The sequence below is a fragment of the Hypomesus nipponensis genome, chromosome 19 (assembly GCF_054491055.1).
Source record: "Hypomesus nipponensis isolate SF chromosome 19, ASM5449105v1, whole genome shotgun sequence".
NCBI classification, from domain to species: domain Eukaryota; kingdom Metazoa; phylum Chordata; class Actinopteri; order Osmeriformes; family Osmeridae; genus Hypomesus; species Hypomesus nipponensis.
This window is the reverse complement of record NC_140379.1, coordinates 5692421-5715856: the sequence shown is the minus strand read 5'-3', so window position 1 is coordinate 5715856 and position 23436 is coordinate 5692421. Positions and strand designations below refer to the sequence as shown.

General features: G+C 43.0%; 1 protein-coding gene and 1 long non-coding RNA gene across 5 annotated transcripts; one reads left to right on the top strand and one right to left on the bottom strand.

The window, feature by feature from the left end:
• Positions 1-780: 780 nt before the first annotated feature.
• znf710b (zinc finger protein 710b) lies at positions 781-14420 on the bottom strand. 4 transcript variants are annotated; one of them, XM_084682917.1, is made up of 6 exons: positions 14271-14414; positions 13705-13985; positions 4142-5683; positions 2991-3182; positions 2395-2566; positions 781-2253 (listed from the first exon to the last, which is right to left on the bottom strand). In XM_084682917.1, the coding sequence occupies exons 3-6, from the start codon at positions 5639-5641 to the stop codon at positions 2072-2074; spliced, it is 2046 nt and encodes a 681-aa protein (XP_084539043.1). In that variant the 5' UTR covers positions 5642-5683; positions 13705-13985; positions 14271-14414; the 3' UTR covers positions 781-2071. The 4 variants fall into 4 exon arrangements, with proteins under 4 accessions (XP_084539043.1, XP_084539042.1, XP_084539044.1 ...); XM_084682916.1 differs by lacking the exon at positions 13705-13985 and having other exon boundaries at positions 14271-14420; XM_084682918.1 differs by lacking the exons at positions 13705-13985; positions 14271-14414 and adding an exon at positions 13346-13533.
• On the top strand, positions 7376-22862 carry LOC146246677 (uncharacterized). The gene is made up of 3 exons (XR_014732313.1): positions 7376-7516; positions 7706-7735; positions 22817-22862. It is a non-coding gene; the product is annotated as an uncharacterized LOC146246677 (long non-coding RNA).
• The last annotated feature ends 574 nt before the right edge of the window (positions 22863-23436 follow it).

Below are 23436 nucleotides of genomic sequence, written 5' to 3'. Positions count from 1 at the left end.
ATGTGACATGGGGAACATAGCAGTGTACATAACAGTGTTATGCTATGTAACGTGGGTGGGTTGAGGCTCATGAAAGATACTTGGCATGCCCAAATCAACAGTTTGGTTCATTATTAACAAGAAAATCTTTAAGTGCAGCACTAGGCCAACTATCAACCGACAAAACATATTGCACATCGCAAACTACTTGTAAGGCTGAAGAGCAGGTTACAGTTAGATAAAAAGCAACTAAAAGGGTGTAAAGGACACACTTGTGGTGCTCTAAACGTAAAAGAGGACTGGAGTTTCTATATTTTATGTTTTATATTTGTATTTATTATTATTTTTATTTATTTTTTAGATTTAGTTTAGATTGTTTCTGATTCTAAACAATTCATCAGCTGTGTGAAGTAATATGCTCACATTCAATGTCAGCACTAATCTCATAGTCATTGAATTCTGTCAAATTCAAAGTTAAAGCTAAGACTAATGAACCAACATAACAAAAACATGTCACTATTCATTGTTGATGCTCACTGTTACGTTTATGTTCTGGAAGTCTGTTCACCAGTAGGGGGCAAACTAAAGGCCATCGCGACCTGGTTTACTTGTTTCTGATGACGACAGCTTATTCATAGTGTTATACACAAATCTAAACAGCAGGTGGGGCTATTTTGTCATAATATTGTCAAAAAATTACTACCAACATTAATCTTGCACGGCTGAATGTTTGAGAGGCAAAGACATACCAAAACATACACAATAACACACAGTCGAAAATAATCTACGCAGACAAACTCGAGCCATTTAAACTAGAGAACCTTTATTAAATAACAATTTCTATGAGGTTTTCAGTTTGATATTCCTCATTCCAAAAAGACTAGTATACCATTTCTCATGTTTAGTGTGCATATCAAGGCTGACCTGCATGGCAGGTCAGGGGGAGTAAGGTGTCTCCCCAAAACGGAAACATAGTGCTGTAACTGAAACAAACATACCACTCATTCTTCCTCCAAATGGCTCAGTTACCATTTGTTTTTACCAACAAGAAAGATCAAGATAATTAAAACCGCAGGTAAGTCTATTGAAAAAGGCAGAACCGTCTTTATAAAGGAATATTGCCGTAAGGGTGACTGGGATATACTTGATGCCCGCTCCACTCTTTTCCTTAAAGGCCAAGTTCTCTCAGGGTCACTTCGAAGAACATTTTCACTGAAAATCTTTTGATGAAAAGTGCATTGTATCAGTAAGTATTCAAAAACTAGCACAGTATTTCCACTACAGGGAGGATTAATGTTTAGCTAAATCAAGTGAAGAAAGGTGTGGTGGTGAACACTGAACAATGCAATGTTGTTTGTACAGTGGGAGAGCTTCACGTGTTAGCTTGACAGTGGTTGTAGTAGTAACCAATATGAAGCAATAGCAACTTTGGTAAGTGGAGCCCTGACATCAGCTCACAAAACCTATGTCATGTGCACCAACAGGCTCCTGTTCCTGTCTCCTGAAGGTGACTACTTACCTCTTAGGACGTTTTGAGTAAGAGAAGCATTCAAATCTATGACTGAATATGTTGTGACTTTGTATCTGATATACACATATAGTACGTGTCTTAATATCTTTAAGAGGGTGTAGGTTTTGTTGAAAATACTATCTGGCACTTTCTTCAATAAAAAATATAAGGGCATACATTTTGGTGAATAATGAAATGGTAAACAAACTTCTAGCACATCAAATTTAAGTAGGATGGCTCCGCAAAACCATTAACTTTTTTCATGTTAAGTACTCGATACATACAACACAACATACCAAGGTACAGGTTGGACTGTCCTTTCAAACTGTTCAGTGAAATGGTGGTCCGTTTTTTTATAGACCCACCAGACAGTCAACAGTCAGTCTCACAGTCGCTCCCATCAGAGACAAACGGCTCCCTTGAAGTGCATCTTCTTGAGCCTAACCCCAACCCCCCCCACCCCCAATTTGGGTCCATTAGTTCTGGCTCTTGGAGGGGGCTGAAACCCACCCATTGTCTTACTGCCAGGGTAGCCATTTTGTCTCGAATAATTCCAAGTTCTCCGAATCCAGAGTACACTACTTAGGGTGTAGTGTAGCTACCAGTGTCCTTCCCAAAGTTATAATACTCCTCCATGTCATCCATGTTGGCTGTAGTAAGTTTAGTAAGGTTTTGAGAGCCGCTATTGTCCATACTGTCAGGTGATGCAAAGCCAAAGTTGTCCTCTGAATATTGCCCCTGTCCTTCCATTTCAGGAAGGTTATCTGTAAAAAAAAAATATATATATAAACAAAGCATTTACTAAGCAGCATTGAATCTGGCAGTGAGAATAACAAGCACCAGCAAAACCACACCTAATAGTGCATAGATGGATAGGCAAGTGAATAAAACAAGGATAACCTCACCTGGGCCATCTGGCGAGACATCCATGCCATGCTTGACCTTCATGTGTCGGCTGAGGTTGCCCTTCAGGTTGAACTTGCTGGAGCAGTAAGGGCACTTGAAGGGTTTGCTGCCAGCATGGAGGTGCATGTGGCCCAGGAGGTTGTACATTCTGTTAAAGGACTTGCCACACACCTGGAAAACAATACAGGACACTTTATCTTACTTACCGAGTGTCTCTAACAAACATAAACTGCAAATATGGACTTTGTCAGGTCTGCAAACACCTTCGTAAGCACAGATTTGTTAAAACGTTTGTTGACCAAGACCGTAGTCCATATTTAGATTCTTATATACTACAACAATAATCTGGCAGAAAAACGAAAAAGCAGATGCCATGTTGTCAAAATCTCCAAGGCAACCGCTTGTTGCTAGGTCCGTAAAAAAGTTAGCAGACCTCTGCGAACTTTCAGAAGTCTGCAAACGGTTTTGCGGACTACTTAGAACTTCTCTGGACCAATAAGAACAGCGTATTGGTCTAATTATAATGATAGTATATAAGAAACATGGATACCACTTCCAAAACTATCAATGTCCCTGGAGTTACATTTGACCTCACCTTGCATTTGAATGGTTTGACCGGCAGATGGACGATCATGTGGGTTTTTAGGGTCTGCTTTTGGATGAAGCTCTTGAAGCAGACATGACACTGGAAGGGCCGGATGCTGTTGTGAATCAGCATGTGTCTCTTCAGGTTGGCAGACAGGGTGAACTCACGTGAACACACATCACACTTGTGCCCTTTCATGCCCTGACAAACACAAATATAAAAAAGGTCACTCAGGAGGGGGATCAAACACCAAATACAGCTGCAAAGTAAGTGCACATTTAGGACAAAATGACAGGTGTAGTTAATAGAACAAAGAACGGATTAATTATATATTTTTGTTCGTGTTGTCTAGTTTATGAAGATCAAAGACTCATATATTTTCTTATTTTGACTACCAATCCTGCCAAACATCAGTCGAGCTGTCACTCCACCCACTGTATGTTCTCAAACCATTTCCCCAAACCACCACCAGGAGGAGCAGTGACTGCCCGTCTCACTGCCAGACAAATAATCACCACAAAGGAGAACTCTCTCACTGCACTAGGTTTATCCTTGGCTCCTTATAGATTTTAAGCACTCATAAAGCTAAAAGCCCACATTCTACACTGTTTCATGTTGTGGACGACTGGAAATTACTACAAGACTTGTGTATTTGTCTTTTGTCTCAGCTAAGTAGGGATGATGTCATCTCATTTTCATGAAGGACGTGACAAGGAGGACTAACTTTCCACTTAAGAAGGTTAACGTAACGCTTAATGTAACACGGGGAACAGACGACAGATACAAAATCTCAAATGGTATTTGGTCGCCTTCCTCTCTTCATGTCCGTATCTTCGTCTGGATTGGCTAGACAACAGACACATAAGGAAGGGAGATGGCGGAGGATTGTCAGGGCATGTGGTCTTACCTGTCCAGTTCACTTAGATGACTGGAGATGAAGGACAGAAGATGAACAAAAGGAAGCCCTTTGGACAATTGAAGTGTTGCCTTCCATTTGGCGCTCCCGTTTGTTTTTTTTGTTTTTTTGGGTCGCTCGCCACTGTCATTCATGTCATAAACAAACCTAACAGTCTAGAAACTATGTACAAACATTACATTACACTGTGTGGCCACAGCAGTCATTGAGTCTGAGTGGGAGCGATGTCCGGCGGTGTCAGTACCTTATGAGTGAGCGAGTGCTGCCGGAGGTGGTGGAGCTGCACAAACTCCAGGCCGCACTGGGAGCAGGTATAAGGCCTTGGGCTCTGGTGCTTCAGGAGATGGTTTTGCAGCTGGCTACGGTAGGCAAATGACTTGTTGCACTCGGTGCACTGGAAGGTGTGGGGCCCCTGGTGGCTGGTCTGGTGGCGTTTGAGGTGGGCGTACGTGGGGAACTCCATGCCGCACTGCGAGCAGACGTGGCAGCGGCCGCGCTCGTGTTTCACCTCGTGGGCGCGCAGCTCGCTGGGGTAGGCAAAGCCTCGGCGGCAGAAGCGACAGCTGTAGGGCTTGACGTCCGAGTGCTGCAGCATGTGCCTCTTCAGGTGGCTGGTCTGGGTGAAGCCTTTCTTGCAGACGGTGCACTTGTGAGGCCTGGTGCCCTGGTGGGTGAGCAGGTGGGTCTGGAGGTGGCTGGGCTGCTTGAAGAGCTTGCCACAGTGGGGGCACGCGTGCGGCTTGATGCCGTTGTGGCCCAGGATGTGGGTGACCAGGTTGTACTTGGACGTGTACGACTTGTCGCACATGCGGCACTTCCAGCGCTTCAGGCCGTCCCCAACGTCCACGCAGTAGGACTCGTCGATCTGGATGTTGATGTCCAGGCGGTCGACCCTCCGGCCGCCGTGGCGCCGGTGAGGCGGAGGCGCTACACTGGCTCCGCTCCCGTTCGCCTCCACGCCCTCGCTCCACATCATGCCCTGGCTGTTCTCGTCGTAGTCTCCTGCCATGCCCATCTCTCCGGAGTCGTAGCTCCCCACCTCGGACGACTGGAAGTAGCTGCTCATCTCCTCCTCCTGACCGGGCTTCATCATGCTGTTTCCGTGCTCCACCTCCTCGTTTTCCACCCGCCCGCGGCTGTGCCCCATGCCCCGGTGGTGCCCCTGCGCACCCCGGTGTGCCGTCTCCGCTCGGTGGCTCACCTGTGCTGGAGCGTGTGGATGAGCGTTTGCCTGCTGGGTTTGCGCGTCCCTCTCACACTCAGAGCAGTTTTTGTGGGCACCTCTTAGGGTCGCTGGGTCCACTTGCACCAGCCCCCCTCTGGGAGCGAGGTTATTCAGCATGTGAACACAGGACGTCAGGCCGGAGTTCACCACCTCCCCTTTCACATGGGACGATCCGTCTATGTGGACTCCTGGATGGCGGTCAGGCCCTACCATTTTTCCATCTGGGGGAGGCCCCTGCCACCTCCTCTGGCTGCAACTGGGCTGCATGTGGCCTTCTTCTCCTATGTTGTCTCCGAGATAGTCTCCGTTGGCCCCGATTAATTGGTCTGCGTATTCGTAGTCGACTCCGTCTACTGGGGGTGCGGGCGATTCTTTGGGCTCTCCGGTGTAGAATCCGTTGGGGGCAATAGTGGCACCAAATACTTCATTCTGTGATATGAGACCCAGAACAGCGGCCTGGGCCAGAGACAGCACTACTACGGGGTCTGTCTGTGTGCCCGCGTCCACCTGCCTGGCCATCACCTTGGGCTCACATCTATCCAGGCGCCGGCTCGCCTCCTCCTGAAAACACACACGCACACAGTCAGTCATCACTGCAGGGAAGCAATTAGGCCGTCTTCACAATCGAATGTATTCTGGCAAATTAGGCCTAGGTGTCAACAGCAAAGGGATTCCAGGATCGTCTCGTCTCTCTCATCCTAGGCAATTGTAGGGGAAAAGACGTATGCATATGTACAGTGAGACTTCTTTGGCACAGCAAGCGCTTTTCTGTTATTTCAGCCTATTTTGAAGCTTTGTGTTCTGAGGCTATCAATAACGAGAGTCAAATTTAGGAAGAGGGAAAAGGCAGAAGCCATCAAACATCCCCCTTAGCAATCTCACCCTCACTAATACTCTGCAAATAATTCAATTATCACTGCTTTATAAGGAGACAACATGCTTAAAAATGAAGCCATGCCCTGTGCTAATAAATACATGTAACATGAAATCAGGAAATATGAACACTGGCAAAAACTAGTCTGATGTATGGCTGGTGATACCAGCGTCCCAAATAAAGTACCCAGTCTAGTAATTCATTAGAGATGTGTCCTTTAAGTACACAGATGAAGTAGATCTTAGCTGTCCTTCTATCAGAATGTTTCATTCAGTCGACCACCGATCACCTACTTCCAAATGCTCTCTTTCACAGTTAAACTGGATGTCAGGAGAGACTAACTGCACCTGTCAGTTCTTTAGGTGAACATCTATAGGAAGTCTGCTGGGGAACCCTCTCAGATGCTGACTATGGATGGACTACAACTGTGGATGAAGAATACATCTCAGATCGCAGAAATAATAAAAACGACAAGAAACCACATTCTAATCCTCTCTGTTTAGTGCACCAATGAGAGGCAGTGGAGGTGGGGGGGGGGGTATACTTGATGGTATACTCACTCACAGTCAGAGAAAAAGAGAACAGAGAGAGACAGGGCAGAAGAGATAGACAGAGACAGACAGACAGACAGACAGACAGACAGACAGACAGACAGACAGACAGACAGACAGACAGACAGACAGACAGACAGACAGACAGACAGACAGACAGACAGACAGACAGAGAGAGAGAGAGAGAGAGAGAGAGCAAGAGACAAAATGGGTGAGCACAATAGACAGAGAATAGAATATGAGGGGGAGAGAGAGAGAAAGAGAGAGAGGCAGAAACAGAGAGAGGGAGAATGAGAGAGCAGGATGAGAGAGCAGGATGAGAGAGAGAATAGAAAAGGGGAGGGGTGAGTGAGTGAAAAAAAGAAATGAAAGAGAGGTGGAGGGAGAGGAGAGTGAGGGAGGGATAAGGAGAGGAGGGGGGAGAGGGGGAGGGAGAGAGGTAGAGAGAGAAAAGAGAAAGACACTGGTGAGGGAGGGAGAAAAAGAGAGGGAGGGGTAGAGAGGGAGGGAGGAAGGGAGAGAGAAAACGGGAGGGCAGAGTGAGAGAGTGAGAGGATGAGATGAGAGAGTGAGAGAGGCGGAAGGGGGAGAGCATGGCAGTGAGCAAAAGAGAGCAAGAGAAAGAGAGAAAAGAAAAGGGAGGGGGAGAGGCAGTAAGAAACACAGAGAGAGAGACAGAGAGAGAGAAAGCGACAAGGGGAGAGGGAGAGAGAACGAGCGAGAGAATGAGAGAGCGAGAGAGAGAGAGAGAAAGAGAGAGAGAGAGAGAGAGAGAGCGAGAGAGAGCGAGCGAGAGAGAGAGAGAGAGAGAGAGAGAGAGAGAGAGAATGACAAAATGAAAGGCAGACAAAATGAAAGATTAAATTATGAAGTGAAAGAGACAAGAGAGAAACAGGAACAGAGAGTTGAAAGAGCCGAAAGCTGTTGGGACTGATAACGTGTTAAAGCAAGAAAAGTCTTACCTACAAGGTAGGCAAACATATTAACGACAACTTTGTCAGCTACATTTCAAAGAATTGTTAAGGAGCGTTTTGTCCTTTCTCAACTCTTAACGCTTATCTATGATAATAGCTAAACTACCACTTAACATGCCATGGGTGAATACCACTGCTACCATGCCAAGAAACTCACCACATTCCTCCTGTTGTGATGTTTCAGGTGCTTTAAGGATCTCATTCTTCAATGCGAGTGAGTGAGAGAGAGCTGTGTTCTGCTCCTATTTATGTGAGGAGAGGGGGGCGGGCCCTGTAGCTCCTCCCCCCTCCGACAGTTTCAGTAGTGACTGTGGTAAAACCTACACTTGTGCTCATACAAACATATGCAAACACCCACATGTAAACATCACTCATAAATGTATATATCTAGAGCCACAGAATACACATGTAGAGTACACATAATCTATTACAAACAAAGGTATCATGCAAATAGGCTGTTTGAAAGTCAAGTAATAGATCAGTATCTCAAAAGCCGCAAACACAACAAATACATACAGAAACACGGGAGTCACAATCAAGACAGTGTCCATCTTTGTGTAAATATTCCTTTGCCACCTAGCCTTCAATTGCTCTATGCTTCTTCCTCTCCCTTCATCATTTATTTTCTCCCCCCAGCACCCCCCCCTCCCCCCACTCTCCCCATCTCCCTCTCTCTCTCTCTCTCTCTCTCTCTCTTTTTTCAGTCTCTCTCATATTTCAAGTTGATGAAGATAGGGTTATGAGAACATGAAAGTACAGAGAGATTATTTCATGCAGACTTGGATACAAGTATATGGCAAGAGAGCTGAGAGAGAGGGAAGGGGAAGAGAGAAAGAAAGAGAGATAGAAGGTGACTGACAAGGAGAGGAGCAAATGGAGGAGAGAAGAAAGAGAGAGAGGCGGAGGGAGAGACGGCAGAGAAGGGGGAAGGGAAGGAAAGAACACTGAAGAAAAAAAAAGAGAGAGAGAGCAAGAGAGGGAGGGAGGGGGAGAGAGAGAGAGAGAGAGAGAGAGAGAGAGAGAGAGAGAGAGAGAGAGAGAGAGGGCGAGAGAGAAAGGGCGAGAGAGAAAGAGAGGGGGGATGGGAAGAGAGGAACAGAATGCGGTAAAAAAAGAACAAGAAGAAATGGAGGATAGAATGAAAACAGACAGAGGCAGAGTGAAAAGAGAACATTGAGATTATATCCAAACCAGAAAGAGGTAAGCATTCGACCTGTGTGTTAATCTTGGGCAACTCTTAACGATGCACCAAATTCGTTGTCAACATGTTCAAGTGAATTAAATATATAAAAGGCCCAATTAAGATGCTGACTGATGTATATAGACTAGGCCTTATTTTCCGCCACCTTCCTGTTTCTTCAGAAGAGCCAACCAGACGACAACGTTATTTGAGAAACATTTGATAACCAGTCAGTTGTACCCCTAAGGCCCTGAGTGCCAAAAGGTCACATACACACGACAGACACAGGAAGAGTGTTGTGTGGGCCACAGAAACAGCTATCTGGGCTCTTCAGAAGCCAGTTTGGAGGTGGACATAACTCCCCTCTCGTGTCACCCTTCCATCATGTCAACCATGGTGGATTAGCATCCAAGGTTACGAGCAGGTCTGTGGAAAGGACCTACCAGAACTCAAACCAAGGCCAGTAATACTCCAGTGAAGCAATGACAGGAGAGACGGTAAGCCCAACCATGACCTCAGGCGCAGGTTTCGCCAAGCACCTTTGGAGAGACACTGCCATACAGTTATTAGCATGCCGTGGCCTTGAATAAAACCCTTGATTGCGGTCTTTTCAAACAGCAGCCATGTATAGGTTGTCTGTGAGAGACAGACCAAATAAACTTTCAGTTCTTCAGGATGCTGTTCTCCGGTGAAACTGAACCTTAAAAGTGACTACAACATTGAGGTAACTAAGTTGGTCTTCCTGGAATCATTTTGAACTTCAACGCAGTGTGAGCCCATTGGTTTAAAACCAAAACATACAAAAGGCATGGCTGTCAGGTGTCATAGTGTGAACTCAAAACAGGGCGGCCATCTTTGTTTTCAAGCCCCCGGAGACAGGGCAGGGTCTCAGACCTGTGAGAGTGTGAGGGATCTGTGGAATCCTCCCAGCTGATGTCAGATAGAAGACGGAAACTGTCCAAATATGTAATTTGTCTGTGAACCTGGGTGTTGAGGCAATCACCTGGTTCACCTAGTTTACATTCCTGGAGGTATGACTACTCTACACAGTCTATTACTAGATACCAATTGAATACATTTACCATTTCCATGTAAACACCAACCTCTATCATGTAACATCATCACAACATTGATGCAGTGGGTTTGTGGGACAAAATGTATATATATACATAAATAGGGTATTCAACCTTTTGGGGGTATAGTTGGATGCCAAATGACATTGGCAATTGTTCCATTTATATTCATTAATTTAAAAGCTGGCATGTGTAACATTCCATAAAATGTTTTATCAAAACCAGAGTGTCATAAAATTGTAAATATGTGTAAAGAAAGTTTATCATGAATATTTTGAGTTTGTAAAACAACAGGATAGAGAGAACATGGAGGAAAGAGGAAAGCAGGGAGGATAAGCTAGAGAGGACAAAATGGGGGCGTAATAGAGGAAGCACAGAGAGAGAAAGAAAGAGAGAGAGAGAGAGAGAGAGAGAGAGAGAGAGAGAGAGAGAGAGAGAAAGAGAAGGAGGGAGAGAGAGAGAGAACAGATGATTGCATGGAATGAAAGAGGGATTGAGGGGGGAGGGAGGGGAGGAGATAAAGAGAACAGGGAGGGGAGGGGGAGTGAGTGAGTGAAATGGTGGAGTGAGAGAGAGAAAGAGAGAGAGAAAATGAGAGGCAGCAGCAGTGGGGGAGGGGAGGACGGTAGAGAGAGCGCGCGCGCGAGAGAGAGAGAGCGAGAGAGACAGAGAGAGAGAGACGAGAGAGAGAGAGAGAGAGAGAGAGAGAGAGAGAGAGAGAGAGAGAGAGAGAGAGAGAGAGAGGAGATGGGGGCAGGGAGCAACGTGAGAGAGAGAGAAAGAGAGAAGGAGGGGCCGGGTGCAACGTGAGAGAGAGGAGAGGGAGGGAGAAAAGAGAGGGGGGAGGGAGAGAGAGCAAAAGAGGGAGGGAAAGAGCAAGACAGAGAGAGAGACAGACAGAAAGAGAGGAGGGAGGGGAAGAGTGAGATGGAAACCGAGAGCAAGAGAGAGAAAAAAAAGAGAGAAAAAAAGATAGAGAGCTATAGAGAGGAAGAGAGAGTGGGGGGAGGGGAATGGAGAGGGGGAGGGAGGGGGAATGAAAGAGAGAGAGAGGGAAGAGAAACAGAAAGAAGAGGGGGAGGGGAAAGAGAGAGAGACAGAGAGAAAAAGAAAGGGAGGGAGGGAGGGAGGGAGGGAGGGAGGGAGGGAGGGAGGGAGGGAGGGAGGGAGGGAGGGAGGGAGGGAGGGAGGGAGGGAGGGAGGGAGGGAGGGAGGGAGGGAGGGAGGGAGGGAGGGGGGGAAAGAGAGAGAGAGGCAATAGAAAATCGCTTGCTCTACAAAATGTGGTTTCACAAACATGGCTGTAACAAAAACAGCTTAATACACAAACAATACTACAATTGGTTTTAACCCATGTATTAACCAATAAAACATTCTCTAGTTCCTGAATTCAAAAATAAAAATAGGGTGATCGACACAGTCTGTACTTTCCATAGACAAGGTTCTGGTGTCAAGAAACATCCTTCAGGTGTAGTGTATGTTCAGTGCTGTTTCAAGCTCAAACCGAAAGGAACCGTGAGGTATATGAATTTACTATGCCTTAGACTTACTATGCTAAACATTACAAATCAGACATAGTCTGATGTCAATGGCATGAATATAGGCTAGACATAAGTCTAAGTCCCACAGAATTGGTAGTGAACATTTAACCTCAAATGAATGGAAAATATGTCATTGACTTAATTCACAGCCCTGATTGTAATGTGTCTCAGAGGGGAATCCAAACAAGGCCCCACCTTGACCTTTAGATCCCGGACACCCAGCCTGTGAACCCACTGTTTCAGTTAACTTGTTCAGCTAGACACTGCTAAAGGCTAAGTGTAGCCTAATCAAAATAACCAATTGAGTAATGAATACTATTTAAAGTAATAAAAGCTATTTCTCTCAGCTCTGCTTTCCCCATATCTTCCATCACTCCTTATTCATGTTTCCATGGATACACCCTTTTCTTTCACTCCATTTCTCCCCCAGTTCATATGACACTATCTGAACACAGCAACTTCTCCATCTCAACTGACACTGACTTGGGACATTCAGCAGTGTTTGGTCCTCCCACAGTCCTAGCTAGCCTATTCTGCAACACTTAAACTATAGAACTTGTTTCTTATGTAGCCCTTAGTTATTAAACCTATCCATTTCAACTTCTCAATTACAGACTGAGCTCGTTGCCATTAAGTCAGGCAGCTGTCACAATTATCCTACACATCCCACATAGCAGCATGGGTCACTGACATAACTTAGGCTAATAAAACTAAACTAAAAACAACAATGACAGTATTTTTGGTTTTACAGTGTCAATTAAGATGTGGTCGTTCACCAGAAGATGTAACCTCGTCTAAAATATATCTAGTAGCCTTAGCTAACAGCCCAGATAACAACACCTTCTGTTGGTACTTGCTCAACACACATCCCCCAGTGGGACCATTGTGATGATGCTACAATAACAGTTCCACAAGGGTGACACAGAGCCATGACAAAAAGAGCAGTCATTGACAGAGACAGAGAGAAAGAGAGAGAGAAAGAAAGAGATGGATATAGAGCAAGAGCAAGCTAGCTACAATGGTGAGTAGGCATGACATTTCCAGACATTCAGCAAAAAAAAAAAAAAGGTTACCTGAATAGACATTTAGACAATACCTGTACCTTGAAAAGTAACATAAGCATAGTCTAGAAGTTGTGCAGTGTGTTATTATGCTGTAAACTTTACACTTGTTTTCTTTTGAGATTTGAGGGCCTACACGGATAAACATGGATAAAAACGCATTAGGCTATTTATGAGATTTTAAATCAGGGTTAGTACAGTTGTAATACATGCCCAAGTGCCAGATCATTCAGGTAGGTCATCATTTCAGGACAGAGTGCAGCAACAAATGATAAACCACTTGGTGCAAACAGCTAAAATCAACATTGAAGGTACAGCAACAACAACATGGTCCCACAATTCCCCAGACATGGTAGAGAGTGAGTCTAGCCAAGGCTTTACCATCCAGGGCAGGCCTACATCTGGCTGGATTTGGAGGGATTGAGACCACTTGCCAAGACAACCTAGAATAACGACCTCGACCCGCAAAAGCCTTTTAGAAGCTATTAAGCCAGTGCAGCAAAACAAGAGATTTTACATCAACATAGCACACAGACACATTGACGTTTTTTTCACCTAACTTACCAACAATTGTTTTTCTGATAGCCTATCAACACAAGTGCTATAAAATACTTGCTTATATACTTTGCGTGCTTACAAACAAATCTGCTATAATTCATCTAGGTTTTGTTCAGCATGACTGACCAACAGGCCTCTAACTCTGGCCATCTTTCTAGAATTGTCATAGTCCCTTTAACCCTGCCTTCTATGCAAAGCACAACAAACTAATGATGCCAGAGTGCACTCCTCCAATCCCTTTGCCCAAAATGATATTGCAAATTACACACCAAGCAGAGCATTAAGTTGTTTTCAAGCTTTTCAGAATAGGCCTGGACATTCATATCTGCAGCTCACATTAAAAACCTAAGAGGAGACAACTTCAGAATTTAAAGAACTATTAAACAAACTGAGGGCCATGTTGAAAAATACCTTAATCGGTACATTCCATTTTTCCTCATCGGTATTTGTAGTCCACTTTAGTTTTCACATGCCTGGTGTGGTCATATTTTCATTCACTAATACTGGTTTAGAGTTCTATGGATGTCCTAATAAAACATTTAGCAGGGCTTAAGTACAGAAGTCCCGGGTACAATCTTATGACACTCTGGGCTACAACGGCTGTAATATGTAGCTGGACAGACCGTGACGCATATCAGACTTCATTCAACCAAGCAGCACAAGCATTATTTGCTGGCAACGATTTGCCAGCAAATAATGCCCCCCCCCCCCCCCCCCGTTTTGCCTCCCCCACACACCCGTATGTCATAACATGTTTAATAACTACCTACCAAAAAGCAATCAAGATTCAGTCGTTATCGAGCAGCATATTTGTTCAATCGGTTGGTCATTAACTCTATTCCTCTGAACATGCGCTGTATCTTTAAAAAGGTCGACAACTTGACAGAAAACTTTGTTCAAGACGGGCCTACAGAAGACAGCTTGAGCTCGGCCTCTTAGTCGCATAGAGGGCATATTTTGGTGATGGAGAGAGGCGGACGAGTGTGGCCTGTGGTAGCCTACTCCTTTATGCGTCTCTTTTTCATTCTCTCCATCCCCCTCGCGACGCCATCTGTTTGTGGCATGAGAGAATGTGGAAGTAAGAAAAGGCGACATTTTGACTCTAGCACTGACCTAGATGGGCAATTGTTCACAATGCGATCATAAACCGTCACCAATATCACGAAACACAAACGTCAATAGATTGAAAAAATTGCGGTGCATTCATAAATATGTTCGGTGCTGTAGCTAGTTAGGAATTTGGTTAAGTTAGCTACGATAGAAAACACACTCGCTTCGCCGGCCGGTGGTGCATTCGGTCTCTCTATTTCCACCTATCATAAAATCTACAACTCACCTGGTTCCAAAAGCGTTGTATGGTGGCGAAGTAATTGTTGTAATTTCTTATATAAAAAAAACAGTTTGCAACGGTGGGTCCCCGTTGTGTGTAGCAGGAAGGAAGGAAGGAAGGAAGAAGGGAATGAAAGAGGGGTGACGTGAATGAATAAACAAGTGAGCTCCTCCTTACTGCCAGAAGTAAAACAGGAATGCTGTTTAGTTAGAGCACTGTATGTCTTTTTTACTTAGGCCTAAATTTTCAACAATAAATTAAAACTAACAACTCGTTTTTTTATCTGGATTTTTTATTTTTACATAACAGATAAGTATAATGTATTGTATACCTGTCAACGGAATACAGAATAGTTCAGAAAGACATACTACCATAATAATGTCTAACTTATGATACCATGATAGCAATAGTTTTGATAACGATATTTTTCGCGATTTACAGTATCTGTCCCAGCCGCAAATAGTACCACTAGATGGCGATATGTTTATTTTGCGTACAAAATGTCAGGTCAAGAGAGATTGGGCAAGGCCCAGACCGCAGGAATTCTAATTCGCTCATACAATTTGTGTCGACAAAAATGTAGAATAGCTACACCAACCGAAGGTAGAACTGTTTTGTAATGTTATTTTTATATCATCCCTGTGTAGGATTTACACAGTGTACATATTTCTGGCCTATTGTTGTATGTACCCACACATGCACAGATTTTCTTTTTTAACATAATGGTACAGACACTTAAAGGTGCAGATGACATTGTTCATTAGCATCACAAATGATGGACTTTTAACATCTAAAACACACAAACAACAGGCACAAATGGTCACAAACAGTAAACTGTAACAGTTTGTATCAAATCCAGCTTTGTCAATATCCCTAATCCAACTGTAGATATACTGTCAAATCCAATAGCATTTTACCAAAAATAATTTTGACCAAATTCTTAAATGTACCCGTTCATCGAAAAAACACTAGAGGGCACCAAAGCTCTATCAAGCTGCACACTCCCTTGGCAAATTCAACAAGCAGGTGAGAATGAGGACTTGTGTGAATGAGACAATTGAGTCCGTTTATTTTTTATATATTATCTTTGACCTTGTGTTGAATCTCCTGTGTTGTCATAAGCATCGTGTTACAGCAAAAGTAAATATCTATAGCAATCATTAAAGTTGGTATTATTCCAGATGGAAGGTTACCAGTCCAATAGCCTAACAGTATTGGCAGTATGATTGACAGGTGTTTTTATTTTATCAAGACAGACCGATGCCCTACAATTGTGAATGGGTCGTGTGTGTAGAGAATGTTAATATATGATATCAGTCAACTTGGTGAGAGTTCTGAGACTTTATTGATCATTTTGCAACCCATTCAAGGGTATCCAGAAACTGAGTGTGGACATACTGTACAGTACCAGACAATTGCCCTTTCATCGGTTAAGCATAGTATTATGTGATGCACAGTTATGACCTTGGTTGTATAATTTTCCTGCAATTAATTGTCTACTTAAAGCCCTTGTTAACTCGCAATGTTTATATTTTATCCAATACTGCATGATGGCAATTCATTTAAGAACAACATTAAAATGCTAAAAAAATATAACAAAATAAATCTGTCTAAAACCTTCCCTTTGTCTTACAGTTATATATGTGAGATTTAGGGATCTGATGGTGATAGCTGTGTCTCCTTTTAATAATTAACGACAATTGGTTTGAAAATTGCCGTCAAATGTTGCAGCCACATCCAAACTACAAGACAACAACATCCCTCTTTCCTCTTGGCCATGTCTCACATCTGACACATTTTCCAAACTTTTCACAAACATTAAATGTTTTTATTAGCCTTTTATTGAAAACAATTTTTTAAAGCACAAATACACTTGTCCCTGCAGATAGCTGTGTGGGCGAGCACATTTGCCCTGCTGTCTAGACCATGATTAAGATCTGTCTCATCACCCTGTACTTCACTTTGGCTGCACTTGCTTATTCAGTAAATATATTATGAGAAGGTAGACTTGGCAGCCGAAAATGCCATTAAATTCTGTCCTCTATTTGGAAATGCATTGATCTGAATGAAAAGATTGCTGGGCCATGGTCCAGCATTTAGATGTAATGATCATCATTAGTGTCTGTATTATGGTAAAGTCCAGGCGGTTGCAATCATGTAATCCTGTAAGGTGTCCATGTGAGTGTGGTCTTTGAGATGATTTTAGGGAATAGATAGTTTAAGGGCCCAGGATTGCTAGCATAGGCCAGGATTGAGAAAAAAATGTTTTGTACTTTCTTTCCCCCAAAAAATTGAAAGAAAAAAAATTAAACCTGACAACAGCCATCAAAATATGTTAACTTTTGTGCCAAGAAACAGACCCACCGCAAAATGTTACTATAGGCCAACATTTGTTGGCACCTGGGATCGAACACTCCACCTTCCACATCTCAAGCACTACCACTATCAGCTACCCTCACTGGAAGCTAGCTGGGTACTGGTCGGGATTTACATAACAGAAATATTAGGGGGGGGTGCATTTCTGGGCAGGGCTATGATGAGCCAGAAATTGCACCCCCTGTTAACTTTGACTAGGAAAGTGCAAGATGCCTGAAACCTACCGTGGTTACTCATTGTAGTCCCCTCGTAAGAATCTTTTAATGCTAGGATATACGGAACAGAAATTAAAGGGGGGGGTTAAGGTTAGCCACGGCCCAACCCTGACCCTGTTTTCTAGGGTTGGGGTTTAGGGCCCGGGCTACGGTTCGGGTTAGAGTTCTAGACTGCCGTGACCTTTACCGTTGGACTGGCCCTGCTACCAGACCTCCCCCTATCTCTCCCGAAGGCCGAGACAGTCTCAGGAGTACAAAGAGCAGCAATGACTAAAACGCTAATACTCAATGCATAAGTTGTGGATTTCGCTGAGATGTGTCATAAAGAACAAACCTTGACTTTCGGAATCATAATTTGGATATACAGTTGAATAGTGTTGATTGACAGAGCCATTTGCCTGACTGTGTTTGCTATTCATAATACTGGTTCATGTCTCTCTCAGCCGCAGGCTTGTTTTATTAGGGTGTAACAATATTACCTCATGTGTCCTCTACAGGCCTCTGTGTTTTTTCCAGGGATGTGCGGGGCGTGTTTGGGGCAGCTGAAGTTCACATGCTTGCTACTCATCAAGTCTCCAAATAAGCCAGATGTATGCTATCTATCTGTGTATCTGTCTATCTATCTATCTATCTATCTATCTATCTATCTATGTATCTGTCTATCTGTCTATCTATTTGTCTGTCTGTCTGTCTGTCTGTCTGTCTGTCTGTCTGTCTGTCTGTCTGTCTGTCTGTCTGTCTGTCTGTCTGTCTGTCTGTCTGCGTTACTGCTCATAATACGTTCATTTCAAGGGTTGCAGGCCAAGTGTGTGACCTATAGGACTGTTGTGTGAATACCATAGGGGAGTTCAGAATGGTTTAAGAATCCCACAACCATTAGAGAGAGCTTAAAATAACCCCAGTGTTCCCTGCCTCCACCCCCCTTACTGTGAGAGCAGTAATTAACACAATGGTATCCAACTCCTACAGTGTCCACCTGCATGGAGCCCCACACTGACAGGAAAGGGTAGAAGTATTTCAGGAGTGTGTCCAGGAATATCACACTCTGGAAACCACAGGCAATCAACAGTAGGTCTTTATAGTTGCAGTAATTTATGTAATTGTACTTAATACACAGGGTCATCATCAGGACAATACAGACAGTGAATACTTTTATTGTCACACAGGACATGATATCATACAGTATTTTCTAGCGCTTAAACAGAAAATATACCATGATTGGAACATATTTTCTACATATCTCACCTTAATCTGCTTTGGATTTCCTGTTTTTTTTTAAGCCACATTGTCAGGCTTTCAACAAAAGAAAGTTATCTAGGTTGGTTGCTCCACTTTCTGATGGAGCTTCAGTAAACTGTATATGACTATTGGCTAATGTGTTTTTCTACCATAAAGAAACTAGCCCCATGTCTGTGAAGGAAATCCTCATTACAAGGATTTGAACAATAGCATTGACCTGTCAGTTTCCTTGAAAGCGGTAGTTTGTAATCAGCACTAACAGGAGGAACTCTGAACACTTCATTGTTCACATGGCACCTTTTCTCTGTTGAACTTCTCAGTTAATTTTTTTCTTTCCTTGAATCCTTTTAGACTCTAAGTTCTAGAACAGATTGCTAATGAGTAGTGTACATACCCATTATGTTTACAGACTCATTTGACCACTCAAGCCTTGAGGTAACAGAGTTCAAAGCAATTACTGTCATACAAAATAGTATTGGTCGTGGGGATGGTTTCAGAGCTGCAAAAAAAATTCTCCCCATAGAACAAAGTGTGTTTTTAGTAAGAAGTGATATTATGCTGAGTAGTGGAAGAAAAAATGTAAATGTGTCAATTAGATCGGGGAAAGACAGTTCCTTTTGAAGTCTTATGAATTAAAGCTGAGACATCAAGCCATGTCCTAAGGGACAGAGGACAGAAAGAGGACTCTAATGGCAATCACAATGACTTTGAAGTGCTATGCACAGTATAAAACCTTACTTGAAAATGTTTAAAAACCAAAAGGAATTCAACTCTTCTCCTTGTTGCAATTGAGTCTTGTGGAGTCACTGTGGTTTCTCTGAGCCGTGGGCAGCTTACTTACGAGACAGCAGACTTGTTCGACAGGGGAAAGAAACAGGATTGGTTCTTGCAACAGTGGAGGGTGGATATCTGTCTACAGCTTTGATAGAAACATAGTGATTCATTGGATGACAGAACATAAGCTGAGCACCTGTTTGGTCTCTCCCCCTCTCTTTGAAGAGAGACTGTTTACTGCCTGAGGTGAGCCCAGTGCAGGCATTGCTTTTGTTTGATGTGGAACTTTCTTTTGAGTGGGGAAAGTACATCTCTTTTGGACTCTAAATGAAAAACCTTCTCTCTGTACTTGCAAAAAATTGACTTTATTATTTTATATTAAACATGAGACATCCAATTTAAGACACAAGTTTTCATTTACTGGTATGCTTTCAGTAAAATATTTTGTTGTAAATTGTTAGAAAATATGTATTAAAGGTAGAACATCTAATGATATTGTTCCCTATATACACTCTCACTTATCTTAATGGCAACCAATACAGGTTTGACGATAAAATGAAATCAATCTGTGGGCGTCGCGAGACTGTAATAAACACAACCAATCATGTGACCGTACCCTGACCAATGATTGGACGGACTATTTGTCTGTCTGTCTACCAACCTACCTGCGCAGTGCGCACACTCTGACCCTGCACCGAATGCGCGTAAATCAGGCTAGGCAGGTATTCTTAACAACAGGCACAAGAATGGCAGGAAAACAGCAGGCCATAAATCCAGTTCCAGAATTCTCAGTTAAAAGACGAAAGATAAATCAGAAAGTAGCCTAGTTGAAAAGGCTACTACCAAAAAGAAATATGAATTAGCAAGAAGTCAAACCAGAGTCCATATCGGTGTTGCTTTTCCACACTAGCGGGAATTGAGAGATTTGAAGGGTCTTCAAAGCGATGCAATGGTATCCGTATTTCTCTTGGACAGGCAAATTATCTGTTTTCCGTTAGCTACACTAAAAGCGTACAGAAAGCGTGTTTTGTGGGAGTGGCTTTGAACGGAGGTGGTGGGATATTTTGGTTAGAATCGAGGCAAACAGAATAGCTAGCTTCGCAAAACTTGCCTACTCCAGCTTTAATAAAATTATGATAGACAACTATCTTTCTCTACTTTTTTTACTGCAAGGCTATTGAACCTGTTACAATTTACATGACATCTAAATGAAAAGGCAAATTTATCAAAGAACAATGTATATGCAGCACATAAGAAACTTCAGGTATATGGTGGTACAATATACTAGTGGATGTGTGTTGACAGGAAATTAGAGTTAGATTTTCCAAGGACCTTTGATATTCTATTTTTTATGAGTCTATGAGATTGAGGACCTTGTGTTGAGGTGCAGGAGTCAGGTGCAGTGTTCCAGAAGAAAAGTGCTACACACCGTATCCGAAAAAATATGAGGTGGGACCTTGGAGTGTCTCTTGACAGGCCCACCTCAGGCCCATGGGAGTGTAGTTTCTGAGAAAAACTCTGGGATTTGTTACATGCAGCTGAAAGATTACATCATCTACAGTAGCTGGATATAGAAAAAAAAAAACATGTTTTCTGGAAAAATATTTATCTTGTCCCTCTTGTCCAGTTCTTTCTTGGTCCTATTCTTCGCGAACATGTTTGAGCAAGCAGAGGAAAAGCCAAAAGGACAACAGAAATATTAATGTTTTAATCGAATGTCACTTGAAAGAGTTTGACCTCATCAGTTTAATTTTCATTAATCATGGACCATTGGAAGACAACAATGATTTTTTTCTTCATTAGTTGATCGGCAACATTCCAACAGGGTGTCTCATAAGGGCATGGGGGAGTAGGAGGTTTCAGATATGAGTTAAATCTCATTATAGTAGGACAACTGATACCCTGTGGGTCAAAAGATGATTGTGGCCTCAGTGTTCTGTTGTATTCAGCCAATGAGTCATTATTCCCTTTGTCAATCAGTTATACCCATTAGAAGGCCCCTGACAACCATGTGTCCTTTAACTGTGGGCAGAGGCTAGGCATTATAAAACCATTATCTTTTCTCTTGATCCACTTTGATGCCTCACTTCCTGTGATGTCACATTTCAAAAGCTTATTCTATGAAAACCACTGTGTTTCACAGTCACGCTTTATTTCCCCATCATTACATTTGCGTTCATTTAACAGACAACTCTGATTGGTGCAGACTTGTATTACAGTAAAAACAGCAGAGGTGTTCCAGTGTGATCACAGAGTCTGTCACTGGTGGCCCCTTGACAATTATATTTCTGTCAGACACCACCATTGGTGTACGGTGTGCATGTTACATGTGTTTTTGAGCTTTGAGGGCTACTATAAAATCAAGGCCAGATGTTTGTAGTCAGTTGTGCACTGTTACATAAGCAAGGAGGCTCTTTTGACTTATAGAAAGGCAAGAACAGAGAAAGATAATGTCTTTACTCTTCTTAATTCAGTTTTAGTATGGATAAACAAATGTTTATCCTGTTTAATGTGACAAGCTTCTCATAAAACTAAACTTTAAAAACGAAGTGGTTTAGGGACAAGTTAATAACTTTTGGCATCAACGTCCAGTGATGTCGACATACAGTACAGTCCCCATGTCATGACCAAAATTATTCATTTCCTGTGCATCCAGTGCATCATCATTTTACATCTGGAATCAAAGACTCATTGGGGTTGGGCTAGAGTGACTCTTTCTGTTCAATAACAACCAGTCAGAGCAAGGATTGTTCATTGTATGCTCTCACTCTCACACTCTCTCTCTCCCACACACATTAACACACACACACATTAACACACACACAACACACACACATTAACACGCACACAACACACACACACATTAACACACACACAACACACACACACATTAACACACACACAACACACACACACACATTAACACACACTTTCTAATTTTCTCCCTCTCTCAGATGTTCACCTCTCACTTTTTTCTCATCTTTCACCTGCAGCTTGATAGCTGTTGAGTTGATCCAACAGTAGGCCTGGTCCAAATGCACACACACAAAAAAAGATATTAACACTTGCTACAGCTGTCTGAGGCAATGTGATTTTGTAGAAAGTTGATATATCAATTCTTTATAGATGAATAATAACCACTATGTCCTCTTGTTTTTGTATGTCTTCCTTGAGGACTGGGTGTGGATTAGGAGGAGAACATAAAGTGCAGATGCTGGCTGTATCCTTGTGTTTGAATACAGACAGCCTATGTTTCAGAAACAATACTTTTTTAGTCCAATGCTTTCCTCCCTTTAACACCATTCCCAGAAACATGTTACTGTGAAATCCTCTTTCAGTTCTTAGAGCTGTAACTCCAATTGTTTTGTAATGGCCCTATCTGTTTCCACAGTACATTGATAGCACCAACTCTGGAAATGTAGCCTCAAAAGGCACAACCATAATGCTTTAAAAGACAATGCAACTGCAATTTGAAATTTGTGTAGCATGTCTCTGCCCATTTTCGGTTAGTCAATGATGATGGGGTCAAAATAAATGTTTATCCTTTCATATTATTTTACGATGGACTTTGTAGCATTTATGCAAACATTTAGCTTTCTCAAGCCTACAGCAACAAATTGAAGTTCATGTAAATGTGCTGATCAGGTCATGTTTGTGGAGCAAAATCTGATCAAAGAGTTTATTTCCACAGCCTTGGTTTTAGGTTTTACTGTGTGATACAGTGTTTTTCTTTGGAATTTGCTCTGACTCCTGGCAGAATTCAAACATCCTGTCTATTACCTAATCATTCAATTTCACCTGAGGCCTATCCACAAGAATGAACACTATTACAGGGTGCATAATCTTTCACAAATGTAATGCAAATCTCTGTATGTTTTCATCCCAAATGACAGGACTTATTTCTACCAATGTGTCCATGTTCTCTCTCTCCCACGGTTACCATATAAGTCATGCAGTGATTCGGAACATGCAGCCTTGAGAGGGAACTCTAGAACGTCCGATACCCTGGTTGAACACGGAGCTCTGTTCATGCTTAGCCAGGAGGAAGTTGACCTCATCCACATGAGAACTCTCAGATGGTTGACATCACGGGAAACCGATCAACTGCACCCACACATAGGAAAAAAAAATCAAGAATCACAGCCAGCCCCAGACATCTGAATCTGTTTCCTCTCCCTGTTGGTGTGTATAGGGTCTCGTCTGCTGGGGATGAGGAGGGTGTGTATTCAGCCTCGGACAGACCCGTGCACAATGCGTCTTTGAAATGCATCAGGGGGCATCCGCTGTGGGCACCCCTTGACGTCACATTGGTTACAATAAGCCAATCAATCGTTAGGCCTTACCCCGTAGTGCTATGAATAGGGTCTACAGTGAGCTGACAGGTCTTATTAGTTCTTGAGAGTTTATGCCCTTCACACTCAGACTAAACCCAATGTGACCATGCTGACATTTAACACTGACCCTGACAGATTCGACACAGCCAATTATGGAGACCCGCAAGGTCTTGACTGCATTTCCAGTTGACATGAAAACATCCCTCTTGTTATTGGTTAGGAGTAGGGGACTTG

Coding starts and splice junctions, on each gene's coding strand:
- znf710b (XM_084682915.1), bottom strand. CDS start 7,723: ATGAGATCCTTAAAGCACCTGAAACATCACAACAGGAGGAATGTG. Junction 5,684..7,678: donor ATCACAACAGGAGGAATGTG/GTGAGTTTCTTG, acceptor GTGTGTTTTCAG/GAGGAGGCGAGCCGGCGCCT. Junction 2,254..2,394: donor TGTCTCGCCAGATGGCCCAG/GTGAGGTTATCC, acceptor TTTTTTTTACAG/ATAACCTTCCTGAAATGGAA.